At 37.7% G+C, this 24,879-nt stretch overlaps 1 protein-coding gene and 1 non-coding gene across 2 annotated transcripts; both read left to right on the top strand.

Annotated features, from left to right (window-relative positions):
* Positions 1 to 1,994: 1,994 nt before the first annotated feature.
* LOC140686205 (uncharacterized) lies at positions 1,995 to 23,046 on the top strand. The gene is made up of 2 exons (XM_072939528.1): positions 1,995 to 2,701; positions 23,009 to 23,046. The coding sequence occupies exon 1, from the start codon at positions 2,025 to 2,027 to the stop codon at positions 2,670 to 2,672; it is 648 nt and encodes a 215-aa protein (XP_072795629.1). The 5' UTR covers positions 1,995 to 2,024; the 3' UTR covers positions 2,673 to 2,701; positions 23,009 to 23,046.
* LOC116276860 (U6 spliceosomal RNA) lies at positions 7,053 to 7,158 on the top strand. The gene has a single exon (XR_004186375.1). It is a non-coding gene; the product is annotated as a U6 spliceosomal RNA (small nuclear RNA).
* Positions 23,047 to 24,879: the final 1,833 nt, after the last annotated feature.

The raw sequence follows: 24,879 nt of genomic DNA, 5'->3' as shown, positions 1-24,879 counted from the left end.
CTGCTTTTTTGGCTTTTCCATTTGCATGGAATATCTTTTTCCATCCTTTCACTCTCAATCTATATGTGTCCTTCTCCCTAAAGTGGGTTTCTTGTATGCAGCATATTGAAGGTTCTTGCTTTATTATCCAGTCTGCCACTCTATGACTTTTGACTGGAGCATTTAGTCCATTAACATTTACAGTAATTAATGATAGATGTGTGTTTATTGCCATTTTGAACTTATCTTTGCAGTTGAATTGGTATATCCTCTTTGTTCCTTTCTTCTTCCTTTTGTGGTTTGGTAATTTTCCTTTGTATTATCATGGATTTTATTTAATTTTTGTGACTCCGTTGTAAATTTTTGACTTGTGGTTACCCTTTTTTGTAAATCTATTAACCTATACCCGTTTTTAATAAACTGATAATAACATGATCTCAAACCCATCCTACTGTTAAAAAAATTTAAAAAAAGAAAGAAAAAAAAATTCTATATTTCCCTGCCTCCCTCTCCCACTCTCAGTGATTTGTATGTCTTCTTTTATAATTTCGTCTTTTCTTTATTTGTAATTCATGAGTTATCACCTTTCCAGTTGTACATTTCTCATTTCTGTAGCATCCTGCTGCTTTTCTATTTAGAATAGCCCTTTCAATATTTCTTTTAGCATGGGTTTAGTGTTGCTAAACTCCTGCAGCTTTTTTTTTGTCTGTGAAAGTCTTTATTTCTCCTTCTATCCTAAAGGATAGCCTTGCTGGATAAAGTATCCTAGGCTGCATCTTTTTTTCATTCAGGGCTTTGAATATATCTTGCCACTCCCTTCTGGCCTGTAGTGTTTGTGTAGAGAAATCAGCTGAGAGCCTTATGGGGGTTCCCTTGTAGTTCACTCTTTGCTTTTCTCTTGCTGCCTTTAGAATCATTTCTTTATCCTTGACTCTGGCCATCTTGATTATGATATGTCTTGGTGTGGGTCTATTTGGGTTCTTCCTGTTTGGGACCCTCTGAGCTTCCTGTACTTGTATATCTGATTCCTTCTTTAAGTTTGGGAAGTTTTCAGTCATGATTTCTTCAAAAACCTTTTCAATCCCCTTTGATCCTTCTTCCCCTTCTGGGACCCCTATTATGCGAAGATTGGGACGCTTTATATTATCCCATAGGTCCCTTATGCTATTATCATTATTTTTTATTTGCTTATCTTGTAGTTCTTCTGAATGGGTGCTTTCTGTTGCCCTGTCTTCTAGATCACTAATTCGTTCCTCTGCATTAACTAGTCGGCTTTGCACAGCTGTTAGATCATTCCTCATCTCTGTCAATGAGTTTTCCCATTTTGCTTGGCTCTTCTTTATAGCTTCAATTTCATTTTTGACATACTTTATTTCTCTAAGCATTATCTCTTTTAATTCCTTCAGCAATTTGATCACTCCTTTTTTGAAATCTTCATCTAGTAGGCTATCGATGTCTATTTCATTGAGCTTTCTTTCAGGGGATTCCTCTTGTTCTTTTAATTGGGAAAGGTTTCTCTGCTTCTTCATCTTGCTCATACCTCTCTGGCACTGTGGTTTATGGAGTATCAGTTGTCTATTTTGGATCTTAAGGATTTTATCTATCTAATGCCTATTTAGGAATAGAACTTAGGAAAAAAAAGAAAAAAGAAAAAAAAAGAAAAATGAAGAGAGAGAGAGAAAGATTTTTAAAAGAAGGGAGAAAGAGGGTTTGATAACAATGTATAATGAATAATAGAAGAGCGGGTTGAAGCAGAGTATTAATCGGGTGGAGACGTCCTTTTAAAACCTTTAAAAAAAAAAAGGGGGGTGGGGAGATGAATATATGTGTTTGAAGCCTGTGTCTAATCAATAACAGGACATCAAAACCCAAGAGAAATAGAAATGAATTAATAAGTAAAAATTAAGAGAGTAATTGAAAATAGAACTGGTAAAAACAGATTAAAAACAAAACAAAACAAAAACAAAAACAAACAAAAAAAAACCAAAAAAAAAAAAAAGGAGGGGTTGTCGGTGTTCTCCTGGAGTGTGTGTGCTTTTAATGTGATGTCCTTCTGTCTTCGTCCTGTTTTGGAAGCTCAGCTTGTTTTCATAGGCCCTCCGTTGGCGCCCTCTTCTGTGCTGCTCCCAGCACCTGTCGGCAAGCAGATCGCGCCTCCTCCTAACACGGGGTCAGATGCAGCTCTCCTCTGCTGTGGGCAGGCGGGTCACTGCCCCTCCGGATGCCGCAGTCAGATGTTGCAGACGGGCCAGGCAGGAGGGCGGGTCGTGCCCTCTCCCAGCACCTCGGTCAGGGGTTGTGTTCCTGCCCGACAGGCGGGGGGCCGCTCTCCCCCTGCCTGCGCCGCCGGTAGCTCCGCTGCTCTGTGCGGCTGCGCGCTCTGCGCCGGCGCTCCGCCCTGGCTGGCGCTCCGCCCTGGTCGCGCTCCGCGGGTGGGCTCGGGGAAGACCGAGGGGCAGCCTCGTCCCTGCTCCGAGCCAAGACCCAGCTGCTTGTTTGTCTTTGTGGAGCAAGTTCTCTGGGGGACCAGAATGGAAGGATCCTATCTGCCCCGGGCTGTAGGCCCGTCTCAGTCTGGCCTTGAGGCTGCTAAGCCCTTCGGTGCGGACACAGGTTTCGCCTCTGGCCCCGCCTGGGTGTTAAGCGCCGGAGAATATGGCGGCTCTGCCTGGGCCCCGCCCCTCTTCCCCTGAAAAGTTTCCGTGGGTTTTCAGAGATGGGGGTATGCACCCTTCCCCCGAGAGCACATCAACCTTGCTGTTTTATGGAGGGCCCAGGTTGTTCTGTCCTGTACACCCACAGCCCCGGCGCCCAGCCCCTTGCAGTCCCCCGGAGCTGCCTCCGTGCAGCTGCCCCCGTCCTCCGCCCGGCTTGTGCAGCCTGGCCCTGCCCGCCGCTGCCGGCCCGCGTCTCAGGCTGGGTGTCGGGGGGACGCTCTGTGCCCGTTTAACTTAGTTCTGTCAGACAAGGGCTGCTCTGTACAGATCCGAGCCTCGGAGGCTCCCCCTCCGTCCCGCTGGCCTCTCAGTTGGAGAGGGAAGACCCAGCGAGCGAGCGCCAGTCCTCCTTTGCCGCTCCCTCCCCGCGGGACCCGTCCTGCGCTGCTTTGCCTTTTGTTCTTTCTTTTTTCCTTTTCTCCTACCAGATTTTTGGCGTCTTTATCTTTTGAAGAGGGCGATGATCTGTTGGAGTTCCGCAGGTGCTCTGGTTGGCTGAGTGGGTCTGTAGATGTGGGTCTTGGTGTATTTGTGGGAGAGGGTGTCTTACAAGTGTCCTTCTACTCCGCCATCTTGCCCGGAAGTCCTGTATCTGTTTCTTTATTCTCTATTCTGTTCCATTGGTCTAAGTGTCTAGCATTGTGCCTTATTTCTTCTTGCTTATTTGTATTTTATATATATTTTAGATCATGTTGCCTACAGACACACACAGAGGTATGTGCACACACTCATGACATGCCAGAAATTTCAATGGGAGGGGATTGAATTTACCAGTTTGAGAAAATTACCATCTTTACAGTATGGATTTGATGTTATAATATTTTGTTTAGAATATTTGTGTCTGTGTTCATGGGGGACATCGATCTGCAGTTTACCTTTTTCTTCCGGTTTTGTTGAGATGTACTTGACGTACAGCACTCTATTAGTTTAAGGTGTACAGCATGATGACTTGCCTTGCCTATATAGTGAAGTGGTTATCACAGAGTTTAGTGACTGCCCATCATCTCATACAGACATGAAATTAAAGAAATAAAAAGATTTTCCTTGTGATGAGAACTTAGAATTTGCTCTTAACAACTTTCATATATAACATACAGCGGCGTCAATTGTATCTACCATGTTGTACATTACATCCTTAGTACTTATTTATCTTATAGCTGGAAGTTCGTACCTTTTGACTGCCTTCATGTAATTCCTCCTCCCCCAACCCCCCCACCTCAAGTCCGATCTCTTTTTCTCTGAGTTTGTTTGTCTTTGAATTATAAGTGACCTACGACACTGTGTTACTTCCTGTTATACAATCTAGTGATTCAGTATTTTTGTACATGTCAAAATAATAAGCACAGTTTACTTCTTCTAGGTTTTGGTTCAAGATAATGCCCATACAAGGAGTTGGGAAGTATTCACTTCTCTTAAATTTTCTGGAAAACTTTGTATAAAATTGGTCTAATCTCTTCTGAAAATATTTGGTAGCATTTCACCAGTGAGATTCTGGGCCGGGGAAGGATTTATCTACAATTTCAATTTCCTTAGTAGATAAAGAGCTATTCAGAGTATTGATTTCTTCTTGCAAGGATTTTGGTAGTTTGTGTCGTATAAGCAATTTGTCCGTTTCATGTAAGTTGTCAAATTTATAGGCATAAGTTGTTCTTAATACTTCCTCACTTTTCTTTGTAGTGATATCAGTTCTCTCAGCCTGATATTGGTAATTATCTTCTTTTTTTCTTACTCAGAGGTTTTTCTCTTTTATTTATAATTTTTCTCTCATTTTGGAGGTTTCTTTTTTCTGTGATTTCATTAATTTTTAATTGAAGTATAGTCAGTTATAATGTATTGATTTCTGGTGAACAGCATAATATTTCAATCATACATATACATATATATGTATTCATTTTCATATTCTTTTTCATTATAGGTTACTATAAGATATTGAATATAGTTCCCTGTGCTATACAGAAAAAATTTGTTTTTTTAATCTATTTTATATATAGTAGTTAATACTTGTGAATCTCAAACTCCCAATTTATCCCTTCCCACCTCCTTTCCCCCCATTAATCATAAATTTGTTTTCTATGTCTGTGAGTCTGTGCTTTATAGATAAGTTCATTAGTAGTTCATTAATGTCTTCTTTTTTTGGATTCAACATATGAATGATATCATATGGTATTTTTCTTCCTCTTTCTAGCTTACTTCACTTAGAATGATCCATCCATGTTGTTCCAAGTGGCATTATTTTATTCTTTTTTATGACTGGCTAGTATTTCATTGTATAAATGTACCACAACTTCATCCAGTCCTCTGTTGAAGGACATTTGGTTGCTTTATGTCTTGGCTATTGTAAATAGTGCTGCTATGAACACTGGGGTGCATGTATCTTTTCGAATTAGAGTTCCCTCCAGATGTATGCCCAGGAGTGGGGTTGCTGGATCATATAGTAAGTCTATTTTTAGTTTCCTGAGGAATCTCCATTCCTGTTTTCCATAATGGCTGCACCAAACTACATTCCCACCAACAGTGCAGGAGGGTTCCCTTTTCACCACACCCTCTCCAGCATTTACCGTTTGTGGACTTTTGAATAACGGCCATTCTGACTGATGTGGGGTGATCCCTCATTATAGTTTTGATTTGTATTTCTCAGGTAATTAGCAATACTGAGCGTTTTTTCATGTGCCTGTTGGCCATTTGTATGTCTTCATGAGAGAACTGCTTGTTTAGGTCTTCTGCCCATTTTTGGATTGGGTTGTTTGCTTTATTCTTACTAAGTTGTATGAGCTGTCAATATATTCTGAAAATTAAGCCCTTGTCAGTCTCATCATTTGCAAATATTTTCTCCCATTCCATAGGTTGTCATTTTGTTTTGCTTATGGTTTGTTTGCTGTGAAAAAGCTTATCAGTTTGATTAGGTCCCATTTGTTTATTTTTGCTTTTATTTCTATTGCCTGAGTAGACTGGAGGTTTCTATTTCACCGATTTTCACTTTGAGTTTTATAATTTCTTCTGCTTGCATTAGATTATATTTGCTCTTCTGTTTCCAGTTTCTTAAGGTGAAAGATAAGGTACATGATTTGAGTCTCTTTATCACTTCTATTATAAATTTTCTATGTTTTAAATTTTCCCTTAATATTGTTTTAGTAATATTCCACATATTCTGACATGTTGTGTTTCCATATTCATTCATTTAAACCCTTTTAAATTAATGATACTTAATTCACTGTCCAGAATATGATCAATCTAGATAATGGTTTATGCGCATGTGACTATAAATGAACTTTGCTCTTTTGCAGGGAGCATGCTACTGTAAGTGTCAACTAGGACAAGCTGGTTGGTTGCATTTTCATATCTGATTCTCAGGAAAGCTTTTAAGTTACTTCAAAGCCTTATACAGCCCTATATGGTTTTCTCTGTTACATTTCTCACATCAACTTTTTTACTTCTCTTCTTTCACACTCCACTCAAAATGTAAGCCTCCTCTACCATTATTCCAGTCACACAAGCCTCCTTGCTGTTCTTTGAACATGCCAAGGAAGTTCCGCTCTGAGACCTTTGCATTTGTTATTTGTTCATCTGAAATGTTCTTGGCCCAGGGAATGGCCAAATTCAGCATGTGCTTCAGGGCTCTTCTCCGATATGATGTTAAAGGAAAAATCTCCCCCAGTGAATCTGTATAATACAGTGAGCCACGCCAGTGTTCCCTTTTCAGCTTACCCTGTTTTATTACTCTACCTTTTATATATTGGATTTTTGTTTGTTTAATTCTTGTTTGCCTCCAGCCACTGAAATATAACTTCTGTTGAGACAGGAAATTCGTTTTGTTTCATTTTTTATTTCCAGTGCCAAAATGGGGTCTAGTAGATGCTATGGAATCTCACACATCTTAAAATATAGGTGTCCAACTATGAGTTTAAAATAATATCTCTGCCCTAAACAATTTTATTACTTTTTAAAATAAGTGTGCAGTCACACTGTTTTTCTAAATTCTGTGTAAACAGGGCTTGAGGCAGAAGGAAAAAATGAAAGTAAAATATTGGAAGAAAACTTATAAAGTGTTTCTGTGTCACTTCTTTGCCCCCATTATTGTTTACTTCCTTCTGAAAACCTGCTTCGTTTTTATCTGCACATATTGAAACTGGGGTGCGTTTGTGGTTCTGTTTGAAAGTACACTCCCTTCCCCCGGTTTTTTTCTCTTGTGCATTCCTAGATGTCCTTTGCTTTTTCTTCATTCACAGGTCCGATATCTTTTATATTTTATAGAAATAGACATGACCCTTCAGTCAATGGCACACTCCAGTTCATCTCATTATTACATGATTGTTTGAACCATGACATACTTCAACTTGGGAATCAAAAAAAATGACAGTGTTCACTTTGGAAGCACATATAACAAACTGGAATTATATAGAGAAGATTAGCATGTCCTCTGTGCAAGGATGACACATAAATTTGTGATATGTTTCATACTTTTCCAATAAGCATATGAAAAGATGCTCAGCATCATTAGAGAATTGCAAATGTTTTAAAAATGAAATTGTTTCCATTCCACATACATTAGAATGATTAAAATCCAAAACATTGGCAACATCAATTGCTGGCAAGGATGTGGAGCAACAGAGAAAATATATTGTGCTGGTGGGGATGCAAAATGGTACAACCATCTTGGAAGATTGTTTGACAGTTTCTTATAAAAAATAAGATATGATAAGATTCAGCAATCTTATTCCTTGATATGTACCCAAATGAGTGGAAAGCTTATGTCCATGCAGAAACCTGCACACAGATATTTATAATAGCTCTATTCATAATTGTCAAAACTTGAAAGCAACTTCAGTAGGTGAATGGATGAACGGTGGTCCATTCAGACAATGGAATATTATTCATTGAGCTATCAAGCCATGACAAGACATGGAAGAAAGTTAAATGCATATTACTGAGTGAAAGAAGCCAATCTGAAAAGGCTGCATACTATATGATTCCAGCTACAACACATTCTAGAAAAGGCAAAGCTATAGAGCCAGCAAAAAAATGACTAGTTGTTGCCAGGGGCTAGAGAGGAGGGAGGGATAAATAGGTAGAGCACAGAGGATTTTTAGGACAATGAAACTCTTCTCTACAGACACATGTCATTACATTTATCAAAGCCCATAAAGCATATCACACCAAGAGTTATCCCTAATGTGAGCTATGGGCTTTGAGTGACAGGTTCTGTTCTATTCATTGAGCCTACAGCAGTGACACAACAGATTGAGTCCTCCCTTCATGGAGTTTGGATCCTAATGGAAGAAGAGAATCAATAAGAAATGTAATAATGCATTAAATGAAGTGCCTAATTTATATTTTATTTTCCCTTCAGGTAAACAAATTTTTCTCACTCTCTCTCTCCTTTGCACTCACACAAATGCATACACAGACCACACACACGAACACACACACAAGCATGCATGTAGTCACAGACCTGGTTGATGGGCTTCAGGAAAATTACAATATCTAGGGATGCAATCTCCACTGCTTTATGCTATGGCTAATTAATTCCCTTCTATGTAACTTATTTCCCATTGAGAGTTTTTGGAATGTGTTGATTCTGGGAAAACAAACATTTTGTAATGGATAAGAGAAAGAAGAAGGGCATATAAATTGGAAAGGTGATTGGGTTGACTGTTTTCTGTGACATATTCCAACATTGAAAGTGTAAATCACAATTTGTAAAGTCATAGGCAAGAATATCACTCCAGTAAATTTTTAACATTACAGTGCCGTCAAATAATAACTTGTTCTTAAAGGGATAAACTTTAAGCTCTTTCTCATTTGTGAAATATGCATCTGAACTTTTACACTAACAAAATCAATACATATTTAATTCCTTAGCAGTGCAAACTGTTATAATGCTAAGTTCAATAATTATGTTCTTCTTCAGTGTCTGACATAAATTGTAGCAACTATTTTTAGGTCACTCTCCCAAGGCAATAGAAATGAAAGTAAAAATAAACAAATGGGACCTAATCAAACTTACAAGCTTTTCAACAGCAAAGGAAACTATAAACAAAATGAAAAGACAGCTTGCAGATTGGGAGAAAATATTTGCAAATGATGTGACGAACAAGGGATTAATTTCTAAAATATATAAACAGCTCATACAATTCAATAACAAAGAAACAAACGACCCAATCAAAAAATGGGCAGAATACCTAAATAGACATCTCTCCAATGAAGACATACAGATGGCTGATGGGCACACGAAAAGATGCTCAACTTCACTAATTATTAGAAAAATGCAAATCAGAACTACAATGGGGTGTCACCTCACACCAGTTAGAATGGCCATCATTAAAAAGTCTACAAATAGCAGATGCTGGAGAAGGTGTGGAGAAAAGGGAGCCCTCCTACACTGTTGGTGGGAATGTTAATTGATGCAGTCACTATAGAAAATAGTATGGGGGTTTGTTAATAAAATAAAAATAGTGTTGCCATATGATCCAGCAATCTCATTCCTGGGCATATATCCAGAGAAAACTCTAACTCAAAAGGATACATGCACCCCAATATTCATAGCATCACTATTTACAATACCAAGACATAGACACAATCTAAATGACCATCAACAGATGATTGGATAAATATGTGAGATAGATAGATAGATACACATACACACAATGGAATACTACTCAGCTATAAAAAATGAAATAATGTCATTTTCAGCAACATGGATGGACCTGGAGATTGTCATTCTAAGTAAGTCAGACAAAGAACGGCAAATATCATATGTTATCACTTATATGTAGAATCTAAAATATGATACAAATGAACTTATTTACAAAACAGAAACAGACTCACAGACATAGAAAACAAACCAAAGGGGAAAGGGGATGGTGGGGGGATAAATTAGGAATTTGGGATTAGTAGATACAAAGTGATATATATACAAAATAAGCAACAAGGTCCTACTGTATAGCACAGGGAACTATATTCAATATCCTGTAATAACCCAAAATATGAAAGAGAAAGATATATATATATATATATATATATATATAACTGAATCACTTTGCTGTACACCAGAAACTAACACAACATTGTAAATCAACTATACTTCGATAAAAAAATATGTTCTTCTTTACTTTTAGGATTTTTTTAATGAATTAATTTTTTGGAGGCCATGGATAAATTATATAATGAGACATGCCAGAATTCTTAAAAAACGATTGCAAAAATCTCACAATTAGAGCAGATCTACAAGAAAATGTTTTCTCAATCTGTGCTGCTATTGTGTCCTTCTGTGGCCAACCAGTAAGATATTAAGCCCCCAGCCCAAGGAGCGAACGTGGGCAGCAAGTAGGAAAGGTGGTAATAAGGGAGCCAAGGAACCCTGTTTCTTTTTCCACTTTCCTCTCCACCCAGAGATGGTACCTATGAGCTGTGAACTGTCTGCCATCCCACTTTGGAGCAACCTAACTTGGTTGAGCAGAATTACCATGATATTCCCCCTGTTCTTGCACTAGAGAACCAACTTTATGTGCCAGGGTCAATTTTCTTAAGGGTTAGGGCCAAGGATAGTCAATTGGCGACTTCATTTTCAGTAAGATAAATTGATATTATAAACAAACAAAAAATACATAAATAAGAATGAAGAAGCCCTCTTAATTCCAATTTTATTTCCACTTTTCCCCAAACCTCCCTTTGATCTCCATTCCCATGGTCATCCTACTTATATTTTTAAATTGTTCTTAGAACGTAATGTAAATGTCCATAAAATCCTGTCATTCCCGGTAAAACAAATATCACCATTTATTGGCTGTTTCAGTTTTACTCACCCTACCAAAAATAAGAAAATTGCGTCATGTAAATAAATACAGAAATAATACCAGAATATTTTTTAAATGCCAGAATTATCCATTTCAGAAATGAGTTAGGTGGAAGCCTTACTAGAAAATAAGATGGCATTAGATTGGATGCCTATCCTTCATCCCGTTACCAGCTGATTGCCTTTTTCCACAACCATGGTCTTCCCAACCAAAAGCAATTCTTGCTAGCTGTGGTCAGAGTTGAGGAAACTAATTTTTCTTTTTCACAAGAAGGGCACTGAATGATTTAAAAATACATTCAACTAGTTTAACAGCTTCTCTTCTACTTAGCTGAAAAAGCAGCTGGAGACCACTTGGCTGTTCCTCAAAGCACCAGTAAGTCAGCGTGTTCCATGGAGAACAGAAGTGAGCATCCTGATTCAAACCAAACACCCAGACATTTTCTCACCCAGGTTTACTGAGCTGAGGATTGACTGTTCCTTAGTTTCCTAGGGCTGTCTCTGTTAAATTTTCATATACTGGGTGCAATAAAACAACAGTAATGTGTTCCATCACACTTCTGGGGGCTAGAAGTTTGAAATCAAGATGCCATTAGGGCGACACTCCTTCTGAAGGCTCTAAGGATGAATCCTTCCTTACTTCTTCCTGGCTTCTGGTAGTTTCTGGTGATCCTTGCTGTTCGTCAGCGGTAGATACACCACTTTGATCCCTGCCTCTCTCTTCACGTGGCCTTCTTCCTGTGTGACTTTGTGTATTTCTCGACTCTTCTCAGAGGGACACCAGTCATTGGATTTAGGACCCACACAGATCTAGTAGGACCTGACCATAACTTAAATAATTACATCTGTAAAGATGCCATTTTCAAATAAGGTCACGTTCTGAGGTTATGAGTAGACATGAATTGTGGAGGAACAGTTTTCAACCCACTACAGTTCTTAAGGTTAAGTCCAAAATAGGTAAGCCTGGTTGCCAAGGAACTCAGAATAATAAGCAAATGTCTTGTCCTCGTGTGGGAAAAAGTACCCACCAGCTGGGAGTAATTTGGGAGTAATTTCAGCTTCCAAAGGAAAATAGCTTCACCATAAAAGCCACAGAAAGTGTTCACTTGTGCGTGAAAACATAATAGGATAACTTTATTCTATTAGCATTTTATTGAGGTTTCACATTAAAATATATTGAATTAAATTACTAATGTATTAAGAAGTGTTTTAGTATCTACATATACCTTGTTCACCATTGAAAAGCATAATAGTTTGGATGCCCATTATCTTCATATAGACTTCCTTATAATCCTTCTGTTTGTCTAATTATTTTAGGTACAGCCCCATTGCTAATAAATTCATGATCATTCCAGTTTCTACAAAGACATCCAAAGGAAAGCACACGTTAAATAAAAACCCTAATTCTTTCTATTATGTAAAAATACTCAACTTGGGATAATCAAAGGTAAGAAAGCAAATTCTGGCTCCAAAAATTCTCTAGCCATTTTGTCAATGTGATACGGGCTCTTTACTCCAGGTAACATAAAGAAGATGCGATTCTTAAAATTATGTAAATCTAGATCTTCCCTTGGGCAGTACATCAGTAAGAAAAGATTTTGTGACATCTACTGGCAGATACGAATTTTACTCCGTGTTTCTGAATGATAACAACAACTTCAACAGTAACAACAAAATAGTAACTTGCTTTATTTTTCTAAAATCAATAGAAATCAGATTCTTAGTTTGGTATATGTAGAAAATGCAGTGTCCCTCTCCTTACTTCCCTCCGCATCCAAAATGTGTGCGGAGGACGTGGGACCTTCATAGAGTCCAGAAGATACTTGGAATTTCTTTTGCTCATTGGCACCACCAACACTTGCTGACGTGCTCGTGCTCATTGTCCAATCGAGAATGGCCCTTTGGAGGCTCTTGGTTCTTTGTTCCCTAGTTAGTAATCTTCTAATCAGTAATCTTCTCAGAACCTCAATGCCAGTGCCTTGTCCGGAGCTTCCCTAGTAGGGATCAGGACACCGTTCCCTTCTGAAGGCCCGTCTCCCCTGCTGAAGGAGGGGTGGTCTAGTCTAGAAAGGTCTGTCACTTGATAACACATCCTCTTTCTAATTTACAATAATTCCTTCTTTCTGTTTGCCAGGAACTGCCCCTTCCACAGCCTTCCCTTCAATTCTTGACCTCATCTTTGCCTTCTCTGAGCTGTTCCTTGTTATTCTCTACAGAATGTGACTTCTCTTGTGCAAGAGAGAGGGTTCTGGTAAGAGATAACCAGACCAGTGAGTTAATTTTTTAAAATTTTTAATTAAGTTTCTCCTTTTGGAATGAAAATGTCTATCCTATGCCTGTCTCGTTATTGCATTTTGGAAGTAGGTGACTTGTGCGGATTCACAGGTTCACAGCAGAGAATTTTGCATCAGGATGAATCATACCTCAAGTGTCACCCATACCTGATTTAGATGATATTTAGAAGAGATTTTGGCCTGAGAGTTGGTGATGGAATGAGTTGGAGATGTTGGGATAGGAGGGGCATATTTTGCAGTGAGAAGAACAGAAATTGGGAGGGGAGGATGGAGTGTTTTGAGTTGAATTGTGTAACCTGCCAAATTCGTATGTTGAAGTTCTAACCCCCAGCACCTCAGAATGGGACCTTATTTGGAGACAGGATCTTTACAGAGGTCATCAAATTAAAATGAGGTCATCAGAGTGAGCCCTAGTCTAATAACGACTGGTGTGCTTGTAAGAAGGGGTGATTTGAACACAGAGATACTCACAAGGGAAGGTGATGTGATGTCACAGAAAGAAGATGACCACGTACAAGCCAGGGAGAGGGCTTGGAACAGCTCTTTCCCTCGGAACCATCAGAAGGTACTAACTATGCCACCACTGTGATTTCATACTCTCAGCTGCCAGAATTGTGAGGTTATCCATCTCCGTTGTTTAAACCACCCATTTTGTAGTATTTTGTTACTGCAGCCCTAGCAAACTAATACAGTGAAGTCAGCAGATTCTGGGGGTTTTGGGGAAAAATATTTTTAACCTAAAAGTTCAATGTTATAAAATTAGATATAGAAGTATTCAAGTGTTCTCCTTCTTTGGTGGGCTTTGGTCATTTGTATCTTTTGAGAATGTTTTCATTTTCATTTAAGCTGTCAAATTTATTTGTGTGATGCTTTTTATAATATTACTTTGTTATCATTTTAATATCTCTAGAATCTCTAGGATACCTGATATGAGTAATTTTTTCTTCCATCTTTTTTTCCAGATCAGTGTTGCCAGAGGTTTATTTTTTCCTCAAAGAACCAGATCTTTGTTTTTATTAATTTTCTCGGTTTTCTATTTCATTCATTCCACCTCTAAGCCTTCTTATTTCCTTTATTATACTTGCTTGGCTTCATTTGTTTCTTTTCTCCCCGAATTTCTTAAGGTGAATAATGAGTTAGTTGATTTTACATGGTTGTTTCTAATACTGGTATTTTTTTTAAGTTTCAAAATGATTGAGGGTTTTTTAGATATCTTTTTATTACTGATTTCGAATTTAATTCCATTGTAATCAAAGAACATCCTTTGTGTGACGTATCTTTTTCATTTTGATGAGGCTTGCTTTGTGGGCGAAAAATTTTCTATCTTGTTCCAAGTTCCATGTGCACTTGAAAAAAATGTAATCTGCTATTATTGACTGGAGTGCTTCAAACATTTTTCTTTTGTAAATTTGGTTAATAGTTTTGCTCAAATAATCTATATCTTACTAATTTTCTATCTAATTAGTGTATTAATTATTGAGAAAGAGGTGTTGAAATCTCCATACATAGATTTTGGATTTTTCTATTTGTCCTTGTGGTTTTATTTGTCTTTGCTTCATGCGTTCATCTGTTACTTATACATACGTGTTTAGCATTGCTATCTCTTCTTGAGGAATTAATCCTTTTGTCATTATAAAGTGACCCACTCTTTACCAAGTAACATTCTTTTCTCTTTGTATTTCCACTGTATATTTCTTTAGATTAGTATTAACGTTAATAAGATGCCTTCTATTTCCTGTCCTATGATGAATTGAGGAAATTTGCAGAGATCAAAGAGAACACATACTTTCAGAAAAACAGACCAAACATTGTCTAAACGTTAGGACACTGTGTTTGAGTCTAAATACTAAGTTTTTTGGAAGTGATGGATATCTTTATTACCTCTATGGTGCTCGTAAATATATATCCAAACTCACCAAATATATAAATTAATTATGTGCAATTTTTGTATACCAATTATACCTCAATACAGCTGGGGGGAAAATTTCAAGTTTTTTGGTGATAAAATAAATAAAACTTGAAAATTGTGAAATTGTGTTATTATCATTGCTGATGCCAAAAAGTATACACAGTCTCCTTTAATGAAATGCCAACAAGGTAAATGACCACGAGTGAACTTTCTTCTTCGCTTGAGCAGGATGAGTTACATTCATATTAACACCGAATCTTTGTTTTCTCTAAGTCTCAGCTTCCTAATATCAATATTTAAAACCAAGCATTACTTTTCAATTCACAAGCCATTTATTGAAATCTTATTTCATTGCATTCTTCATGGGATTTAAAAAGTATATCTCAAACAAACAAGCAAAAAAAAATCCACTTAAAAAAAAACCTTAAAAACATATTTAAACTATATGTTGGTTAATAACTTCTGTCTGCAAGGAATGCTGTGGGTCCTTTTGTTTGATTTCCGGTCAGACACTGCCCTCTAGTGGCAATGCTGCTCTTTAGCACAGCAAATAATAGTGAGCATTCAGGATACCTGATCTTACCTCCCACTCTGTCCCCAGCCCCAGAAAACACACAGGCACACACGCACGCGCGCGCACGCACACACTCACTCACTCACACACAAACACCAGAGTAGGGAAGAGAGAGTTGATGGTGATGATGGTGGTGGTATTTTCTCAAATCCTTTCCTAGTATTTTCCGGAAGTAAGAATACATTGCAATGCTGTAAATATCCAGTCTCATCATTGGTATTTAATGGTGTATTTCTCCCACACATGCAGAAGAATCAGACTATCAGACCTTAAGGTAATTAAGCATTAACATCACATTACTTATTAGGCCAAATCTTAGGCCAGTTTCTGGTTTATAAGATCATCAAATGACTTGAATTTTCATAGTTTTTCTTAAATAAGAAACTGAAAATGGCTCTCCTGAAATGAATATCAAATTCACTTGACAGTTATATTTCTTCCTGTACATTGATTGATTCGGATTCTGATAAACATAGATGTCTCTTTTAGGTTTAACTAGGTTCCTTCAGCATTCCTGAGGTGATCAAGCCAATGTATCTGTCCTCCAAGACTGAGGGCCAAACACAGTCCAAGGAAACTGTGAAACTAGTTTGTGGGCAGTGAGCAGTCTCTTTTGTGGGAACAGCTAGTACTTGCTGGGCATCAAACCCCCCATCCCTCCCCTCCAAATAGCTGTTTAATTACCGAAAGCTTAGTGTCTACATCTTATATTTATTACCATTCTACAAGTTAGAGCAAAATTAGGTATTTATTATAAGCTAATATAATAAAATCATTCTGTTTTAGTTAAGGGAAAGTCAGAGTTTCAGAGGTTTAAAGAATTAGATACAGTAAAGTGATGAATCTGAATACTAAATAAAATGAGACCCCAAAGAAGTAATCAATGAGCTTAGAAGACACGTAGTTTCTCCTCCTGCTGCTCCTCTTCCTTCCTGTTTAATTGACTGGGGAATATGCTATATTTTATAAAGGCAACTTTGTTGTAAAGAGCAATTTTGTCTTTTTACAGGAAGACAGAGCTGGTAGTGGGGGAGGTGCTATTGACAAATGATGTATCAATGTCAGTAAAAATTTTTCAGTGTGAATCTTAATGTTCCAAAACAGTTCATAAAACCCGAGAAAGTAGCATCTAGTGAATCATCCAGTTCAGAAATTTATCAACTGCGATCAAGGAAAATCTGAGTTCATAAAACTGTCAGAACATTGCATAATTGAAGTATTCAATCTGAGACACTGATATCTATAAATTTGAAAAACATCAGTTCTTCCAAGAGTAAGACCATCTTAGTTTCCCATATTGATCAAACCTAATACATCATTTTATTATATGAAATTTAGCACTTTATATAAAGATGGTCAGAAAGATAGTACAGCTTTCACAGAAAATATGCCCTTTATTAGCAAACCTTTTAAAGTCAAGACTATAATATTTTCAGACTTGAAAATTCATTTTAAAAAGGACTACTTATAAAGTTGATTTTAAAATACATATAAAATTAGATATTTTAAAGTTTTCATTCTGAATTCCAATAATGTTTTTGTTATATATACAATTTTATGTACATGGAAATAGTGATATTGTAAAAGAAAGAAGGTTACCCACCATTCAGTTCTATAAGAATCAAGTCATTAGCCACTGCAGTCACCGACCTACGATACATCCTGAAAGGAATTCAGGACGAAGATCAGGATTAGGCACTTTGTGCTCTGGAAAAAAAAGGCAAAACAGGCCTGTAGATAGTTACAAATATTTCAGGGGAAATTTTTTATGAATTTGAATTCTTGTATCTTCTCCTACTGAAAAAGTTCTACAGTCATTACCAGGGATGTCTGTTCCTCGTGACCATCGGTAACCTTCCACAGAGCCATGTGCTTGGTTGCACGGATTTTCACCAAAATCATATATATACTGATACCTGCACCCCCCCCCCCCTTAGAGCAGCTCCTCGGAGCTCTCTCAGAGGCTTCTCCTGGGCTGAGGCCTCAGTAAGTCCCCAAACAAAACTGAAATTCATGGCCCTCATATTGTGCATTTTTATTACTGTCAACCTGAGCTTTTCAGGTATCTCTTCATGTGGTTCCCAATTCAGAAAACCTGTGGTACTTAGTTTAACTGTTATCTGTATGATGTCTATTCATTCTATTTGAGATAATCTGAAATTTCTGGTGGACTTATTCCAGAGAAATGAAAATCTACTAAAAATAATGTGTTCAAAAAAGCTACAAGAAACTCTGAAAACTGAAAGGAAAAAGGTGGGGCTGACACTGGGAGGGGGACACAGAGAAACTGTCTCATTATTCACCAAGAATGGTTCAGAGAATCCAGAGAAAAAAGAAACAGAATAATGTTTTTCTGAGTTTTTTTTTATCATAAATGGAAAATATGAAAGAAAATTGATGACGAAAAGAGATAAAAAATAATTAGGGTTAAAAAAACCAATCAGTGTGGCTTTGTTGAGTGAGGATTTCAAAAACACAAGGACACCAAACTACATTCCCACCAACAGTGTAGGAGGGTTCCCTTTTCTCCACATCCTCTCCAGCATTTGTTGTTTGTGGACTTTTTAATGTTGGCCTTTCTGACTGGTGTGAGGTGATATTTCATTGCAGTTTTGTGTCCTTATGGTTATGGGAAACAGTATGGAGATTCCTCAAAAAACTAAGAATAGACTTACCATATGACCCAGCAATTCCACTCCTGGGTATATATCTGGAGGGAACCTTAGTTCAAAAATATACATGGATCCCAATGTTCATAGCAGCACTATATGCATTAGCCAAGACACAGAAACAACCTAAATGTTCATCAACAGATGACTAGATAAAGATGTTGTGGTATATTTATACAATGGAATACTACTCATTCACAAAAAAGAATAAAATAATGCCATTTCAGCAACATGGATGGACCTAGAGATTACCATTCTAAGTGAAGTAAGCCAGAAAGGGAAAGAATAATACCATATGATATCACTCATACGTGGAATCTAAAAAAAAAAAAAAGGACACTAATGAACTTATCTGTAAAACAGAAACAAACTTGCAGACATAGTAAACAATCTTATGGTTATGGGGGGAAAGGGTGTGGGAAGGGATAAATCTGGGAGTTTGAGATTTGCAAATGTTAGCCACTATATATAAAAGTAGATTAAAAACACAAATTTCTTCTTTATAGCACAGGGAACTATATTCAATATCTTGTAATAACCTTTAATGAAAAAGAATATAAAAATGAATATATATATATATATGTGTGTGTGTGTGTGTGTGTGTGTGTGTGTGTGTATAACTGGGACACTGTGCTGTACACCAGAAATTGGCACCTTATAACTGACTGTACTTCAGTAAAAAATAAAAGGTAAAGACCATGGTGGCAATTCAATTAATTAAAAAAAAACACACAAGGACAGACTTAGACTCAGTTTAATTTTGGATTAGCTCATTGGGAAGATTTAAAAACTCAAAATCCTAGAATTACACCTCAGATGGGGAAAGAGACACAAAAATGAGTGAAGATTAAGGAAAAAGATGCAAAGCAAATGGTAATAGGAAGTAAATGAGCCATAAATTCTGCAAATGCCTGTCAGGAAGTATTGGGGGAGACAAATGAGGCTGCTGTGATGGCACAGGGAGAGAATGGTGACTTAGGGCGATGCTACAGGAACAAAATAGAGTAAATTACAGCTTAAATTATTCAGCCAAATGTTAATATTGGTGGGTATATTTGTTACCACTGTAGCAGATGAAATAGAAGGCCAGGTGGAATTACATATCAAAACTTTAATATAAACAATCTAATACATCTGCATTGCCTAAAGTATCAATAATCATCCTTCTAAGAGGACTATTAATATAAATTCTATGCCTGCCCTTAAGTCATGGCAATTCTTTTTATTTCAGATGATAGGCAGATGTGCGAGTCACTATTCAAAGAGCTTATCAGCACCAGCTTAAATACTATTTCTTTGACTTGTTTGCCATGTTAGGAAAAAAGATATAAAATCGATAAGGGTGAAATAGAAGAGGCATTTATTGAAAGTAACAACCCTAAAAATCCTAGCAGTTAAGAATAAGAAAACATGCAAACATTCAAAAATATGTCTGTAAAATATGCAGAAAATGTTAATATAGAGTAAATGTAGTTTGGAAAATTGGCTTCACATATTGTAAAAGCAGCCAAGAATAGCGTCCTTTTGTCTGACTCAGAGAAATTTCATTACTGAGTATCTCCTGAGAAAGGGTTTTTTATCCTCTCGATGAGCTTTACACTTAAACTTTTTTTACTTTTCTAATGATGTGTGTATTAATGTATGTTTCTGTATGTGTGCATGCTGCTTTTACACATAACTCAAGGTTGGCTTTTATATTGAGCTTACAGAGCTAAGAAATGTACAGAGCTTTTCTTGAGACTAGATTTGCATAAATACTCCCCCAGCCAGTGAAAATGGCAACCAAACTACCTAGATTTTTATGGTTCAAATTCATTGCGATGTTCCTGTAAAGGAAGTTGATTAAAATACCTGGGTGAGATTTAAAACATATATACATTTGTAAGTTGTTATAAGTGTTTCCTTGATGAGGTTGTAGATATTGAAACTATGTATGGAGGCTTGATTCATTTATAAAGTCTCAGCTCTCAGATTTCTGGAAATATAAGTGGTTTGTCAGAGAGGGTGATTTTATAAAATGATCATCCAAGAAGTAAAAACTTTGGTGATTTATTCAACATCAGAGTCATTAGAGACCAAAATAATCAGATGACCCTTTAAAATGCTATATTTACCATCGCTTTGCAGATCATATCAAGATCAATTTTATGGATACTTGTTAGTTGTGTAATCACTCATTCAAGCAATAGTTTTTACGTGTTGTGGATGAGACAGGTCCTCTTCTAGGTGATGTTGCTACAAAGATGAAGAAGACGTAGTTCTCACTGTAGGGATTTCATCGTCTAGCAGAGATCTACGTATAAACAATCACCACAATCCCCTCTGGTGACACTGCAATAAAGGGACCTAAAGGATGCTCTAGAGCACATGGTTCAATGTATTCCATGCTGCGGGAGGGGTGAGAGACTATGAGAGTGTATCACAGAAAAGAAGTGCTTCAACGAATTGGATACAGAAGACATTGGGAGTTTATCAGAAAATCAAAGGGTTGGGGAGGACTTAAGGGTAAAAATGAGCAGTATATTCACTTTGGAGCTCGGCTATGGCATGAAAGTTGTTAAGACCCAAATATATTTGGGATTGCTATTGTTTGATTCACCAGTTTTGTAGGAGTGTGAGATTGCACATACAGGCAGTGGTTAGATTACCAATGACCTTACATACCATTTCAGAGAGTTTGGACCCGTTAGATTTGGGGGATGGGAACACAGTGTTTTAGGGATGTGAGTGTTAGGTAGAGATTCAAAGAGTTTTGCACAGGTGTACCGGGTCATGGTTAAATTTTGGAAGTGTCTTTCCAGCAACAGTGTGGAAGATTTACTAGAAGGGATGAACTATGGGTGAGAAGACAGATGAGGAGACAGTTATGATCATCTAAGTAGTTTGAACCAAGGCTCTAAGAGTGGAAGTCAATATGAAATGATAAAGTCAAGACATATTTAAGAGATAAAGTCTGTGGGTCTTGATACTCAATTAAAGTTAAAACCCTGGGCTTCCTGATTATTTTCACCCTCTCATTCTCCTCGTAAAAACAATTAAGAGACCCAGGATTTTAACGTTTAGGCTGAGAAGATGGAGGTCCATCCACCAGGACAGAGAAATTGGAGAAAGAGCATTTGAAGGGAGTACTGAATATTTTGAAGTTGAGGTGCCCATGGCGTATTTAAAGATCCAGTTTGCAGCTTCATTTGCAGCCCAGGAGTGCAGAGCAGATAACGACTTGCAAGAAATTGGCATGTTCTGCAGCTGGCTGAGCGGGAAGTGGGAGGAACATAGACTTTCTGACTTTTACTTTCCATGTGTTTATAGCTCCCCTGTTATCTCTACCTAATATCCAATTTAGTGTTTTTTTATTTACCTTCTGAATACTTCTCAAATTGACCCCTTAATGTCTGGTTCTACTACTATAGCCTTTGTTCAGATTCTTAAAACATCTAGGCTTAACTTTTATAATGATCTGATGACAGTAGTTCATCTGCACTAAGTTTTATGCTCCAATTTGTTGTCCATAACTACGGCCATGTGATCTGCTTAAATACAGGTAACAATAGCACTCAGGGCTTAGAAATCTTCCGAACAACTTAAAATGCGAGCCTCATTGTAAGTCTCCTTCTGTCTTACACTTCACACTTGTTATCAAAGTGCTTGGCCTCCTCTTACTCCTATTTCATATTTTTATGCTTTGGCATCTGCTGTTTGTTGTCTCGAAAACCTCCCACACTCAGACTGACAAACTCTATCTCACTCTCAAGGATTTGGCTGAGATGTTGTCTTCTCCAAAGAGTAAATTCTTCATGACTCCGTTACTCACGGACAAAGTACCACTGCTTTGAACCACACCCTGCACGTACTTCTATCACACGCTCAGTGGCCCATCTGCCTTGTTGGACTTTAGCGCCTTCTTCCATGGGGTCGTGTCTTACAATTTACTAGAACTCCAGTAGTCGTAAATGTTCACTGGGCAGACTTCTTGTAGACAGGAATATTTACAAGATAGAGAATTTGATGAAGGAGGCTGAGAACAAGTGAGAAATGTGTAAATTGCTGAAAACACGATAAAGTGAGAAGAAGAATAATTGCCCTATATACTTCATGAAAGTTAGAATTAGAAAATTGATGCATTTTATAAGTGCATAAAATACACTGCATGAATGAGATACTATTGTCACGTTTGCAAGCTGAATAGTATTAACCATTAATGCTCCTGGGCATGAAAGTTACTTTGACTCCCTACCATGATCCTGAAGCTTTCTTCAGTTGGGATTTCACTTAGCTGGAGGGCTAACGGCACAGGCCTGGCAGGCAAGGGGTTGGAGTTCTGTCCTGGAGGAATCTGTGCAGTCCCCAGCCCCTCTGGCATTGCCCAGAGCATTAACTCCATGAGCTTTAGTCCTAGTCCAGCAAAGTGATTTTAACTGGGTTAAGATGCACAACAAAATGCACATAAATTGTGTTTGGTGTGTTTACATATACACAAGGGCATACTTACTTAATTATACCGACATCAGCATTTTATGCTACTTTACAAGGCAGCAAAGCTGCCATGGTGATGGTCATGTGACTAATGACTATACCATGTGTAAGGGACGTAAATATGAAAATAAGTAATTGTCAGATTAAAAAAGGCAAGTCAAAATTAAGTCCTTTACATTTTATTAGGTTAAAACCCTATTTTATAGTGGAAATATTGATATTTTAATCCAGATTTTCAATGATTTCCTCAAAATGGCTTTAAATTTTTGTTAGACGGTTAAAGAAAGAAAAGGTCATTTCACCCTAAAAGTTTCAATAAAGTTTAAAGTTTTAATATCTATAGTATGATATTCTCCAAAATCATAGTAATTATCTTGTAAATTTATATTGAGATGAGGTTGTATCTCAACATAAGAAAATTAATCCTACCTTTGAAAGTTTGTTACATTGAAATAAAAATATGAACAAAGTAGCTTAGCAATACGTATATAAATGTAATTATACTCATTATCTTTAAACTAGCTGTCCTGATTTACACTGAGGAAGAAGATCCAATGTTTAAACATATTTATTTTATTGATTATATTTATTTTTCTTATAGGAAAATATAGAGCGACTGGAATGTCCTTCATTGGGGATAACCATTTTGGTTAATTCACATCATGAAATACTGTCATTCACACTGATGAATCAGATCTGTACCTGTCCCTGCTTTGATGAAAGAAGTCTATGACTCATACTCTGGTGTGTGGGTGCCCTACCCTGTCTCCTTTACCTGTGGTGCACCCATCCTCACAACAGTCACTTGAAAACATCAGGAAGATGGTAGTCGCAGGACAGTCAGAATTGCCTCTCATCTGCCCACGTCTTCCATGTTCCCAATAACACCGAGCCAGATGTCGCAAATGGGAGAGGCTGCATTTATGCTTGTACTGACAGACGTTCTTCAGATAATACATGCATCTCCAGATCTCCAGGCAGGATAAGATTGGCTTCTGTGCCTCAGCTCCTTTATGTGTTTATGTTTTGGTGGTCATTCTAGCTAAGATTATGTAGAGACGCAGGTATTTATAGTGTCTGATGAGGACGGTGAGGGCCAAGTCATCCAAGTCATCTATCTGCATGAGTGGGTTCACTGGAGAACTAGAGCTTGGTGAGAACATATCTGCATTTAGTACCTGAAGTTTTTATAGATTTTATTTTATAGAACCAAAAACATACTCCTAAGAACATGGCATTTATCATCTACCCGTTTCTAGTGATTAGCACTGAGTGCTTCAGGGAAAGAGCTATGCCAGTTTTCCTCATTGGAGATGGAGGCCTCGGGGAGTGGGGTAGCCTAGACCTTGAGTGACAGTTTGGCTTTTGGGTGTGGGTGACAGTGTGGAACAAAGACAAGGAAGAGAGAATTCACCCCATTTCCGTGCAATGATGAATGCCATTTCATTTGGCACCTCACACACCTGCCGCTTTGGGGACCACCTGGAACCAACACCTGGGCAAACAATCCACACTCTCACTGAGTATGCTGGTATTAGATGGTTGAAGCAGAAGAACATGAGATGAGTAATAGCAAAACCGTGTGAGACACTAAATTTCCTGAAAGCATCTGAGCGAGGTCTAGAGATCTGGCAGAACGCAAAAGCAGAATGAAGCAGAGGGATCTGACATATTCCAGTTCACATGACTCCACTTGCACCAGAAGTGCTAGGGTTGAGGAGCATCGGTTAATGCTTGTCTATTTTTGTTTACTTTACTGGAAATGATTTCATGCCTTTTTCTCAAAGCCCAGGACCTAGCACCATCCAACCATGTAATATGTGTGTCATAAATGTTCGTTGAATTTGATTGTGATCATTGGTGCAGTGAATTGAAGGTCAAGATTGTTGTAACTCAGAAACTTTATTTTTGGATCTCCATAAGGGTGGAAGATATGGAGATCATGAGGTGGGGAGAATAACAGGGTCATTTTTTTCTCCAAGATTATTCATTGTCCCTTTTATTCTTTCTGTTACCTATCATTCCCCTCTTCTTCCTTCTTTCTTTTATTACAGAATGGAGACTTATCTTTGATGAGATTGTGATGTCTCTAGTAAAATCAAAGACGTAGGAGAAGTTGAGGTCATGACTTTAAATGTAAAAGCAAACTTTTGGTTTGTATAACTTTTGCTAAAGCCAAGTCACCTGTGCCAGTCAGGTTGGCCAGTAGGTAAAGGATGCTCTAAGACTTCCTCTTGGGACAGCAGAATTTTTTGTTAGGTGATTCCCAAACTTTGAAACATTGTTCCAAAGGTTGATCAAAGGAAGTTCCAGTGTTATCGTGAGCTATCAGACTGCAGACTCCAAATTTTAATAAAATCTTCAGGAGAGGGGGAACTGGTCAATAGTCAGAATCTTGGAGTCCCTCATACCTAATTCCTTAATGCTTACAGTGTTTAGGTTTTCTTTTTACACAGACACAACCAAGGATCT

This window comes from Vicugna pacos, chromosome 2 (genome assembly GCF_048564905.1).
Source record: "Vicugna pacos chromosome 2, VicPac4, whole genome shotgun sequence".
Classification (NCBI taxonomy): domain Eukaryota; kingdom Metazoa; phylum Chordata; class Mammalia; order Artiodactyla; family Camelidae; genus Vicugna; species Vicugna pacos.
The sequence above is the reverse complement of the archived record's forward strand: the minus strand, read 5'-3'. Positions and strand labels throughout refer to the sequence as shown.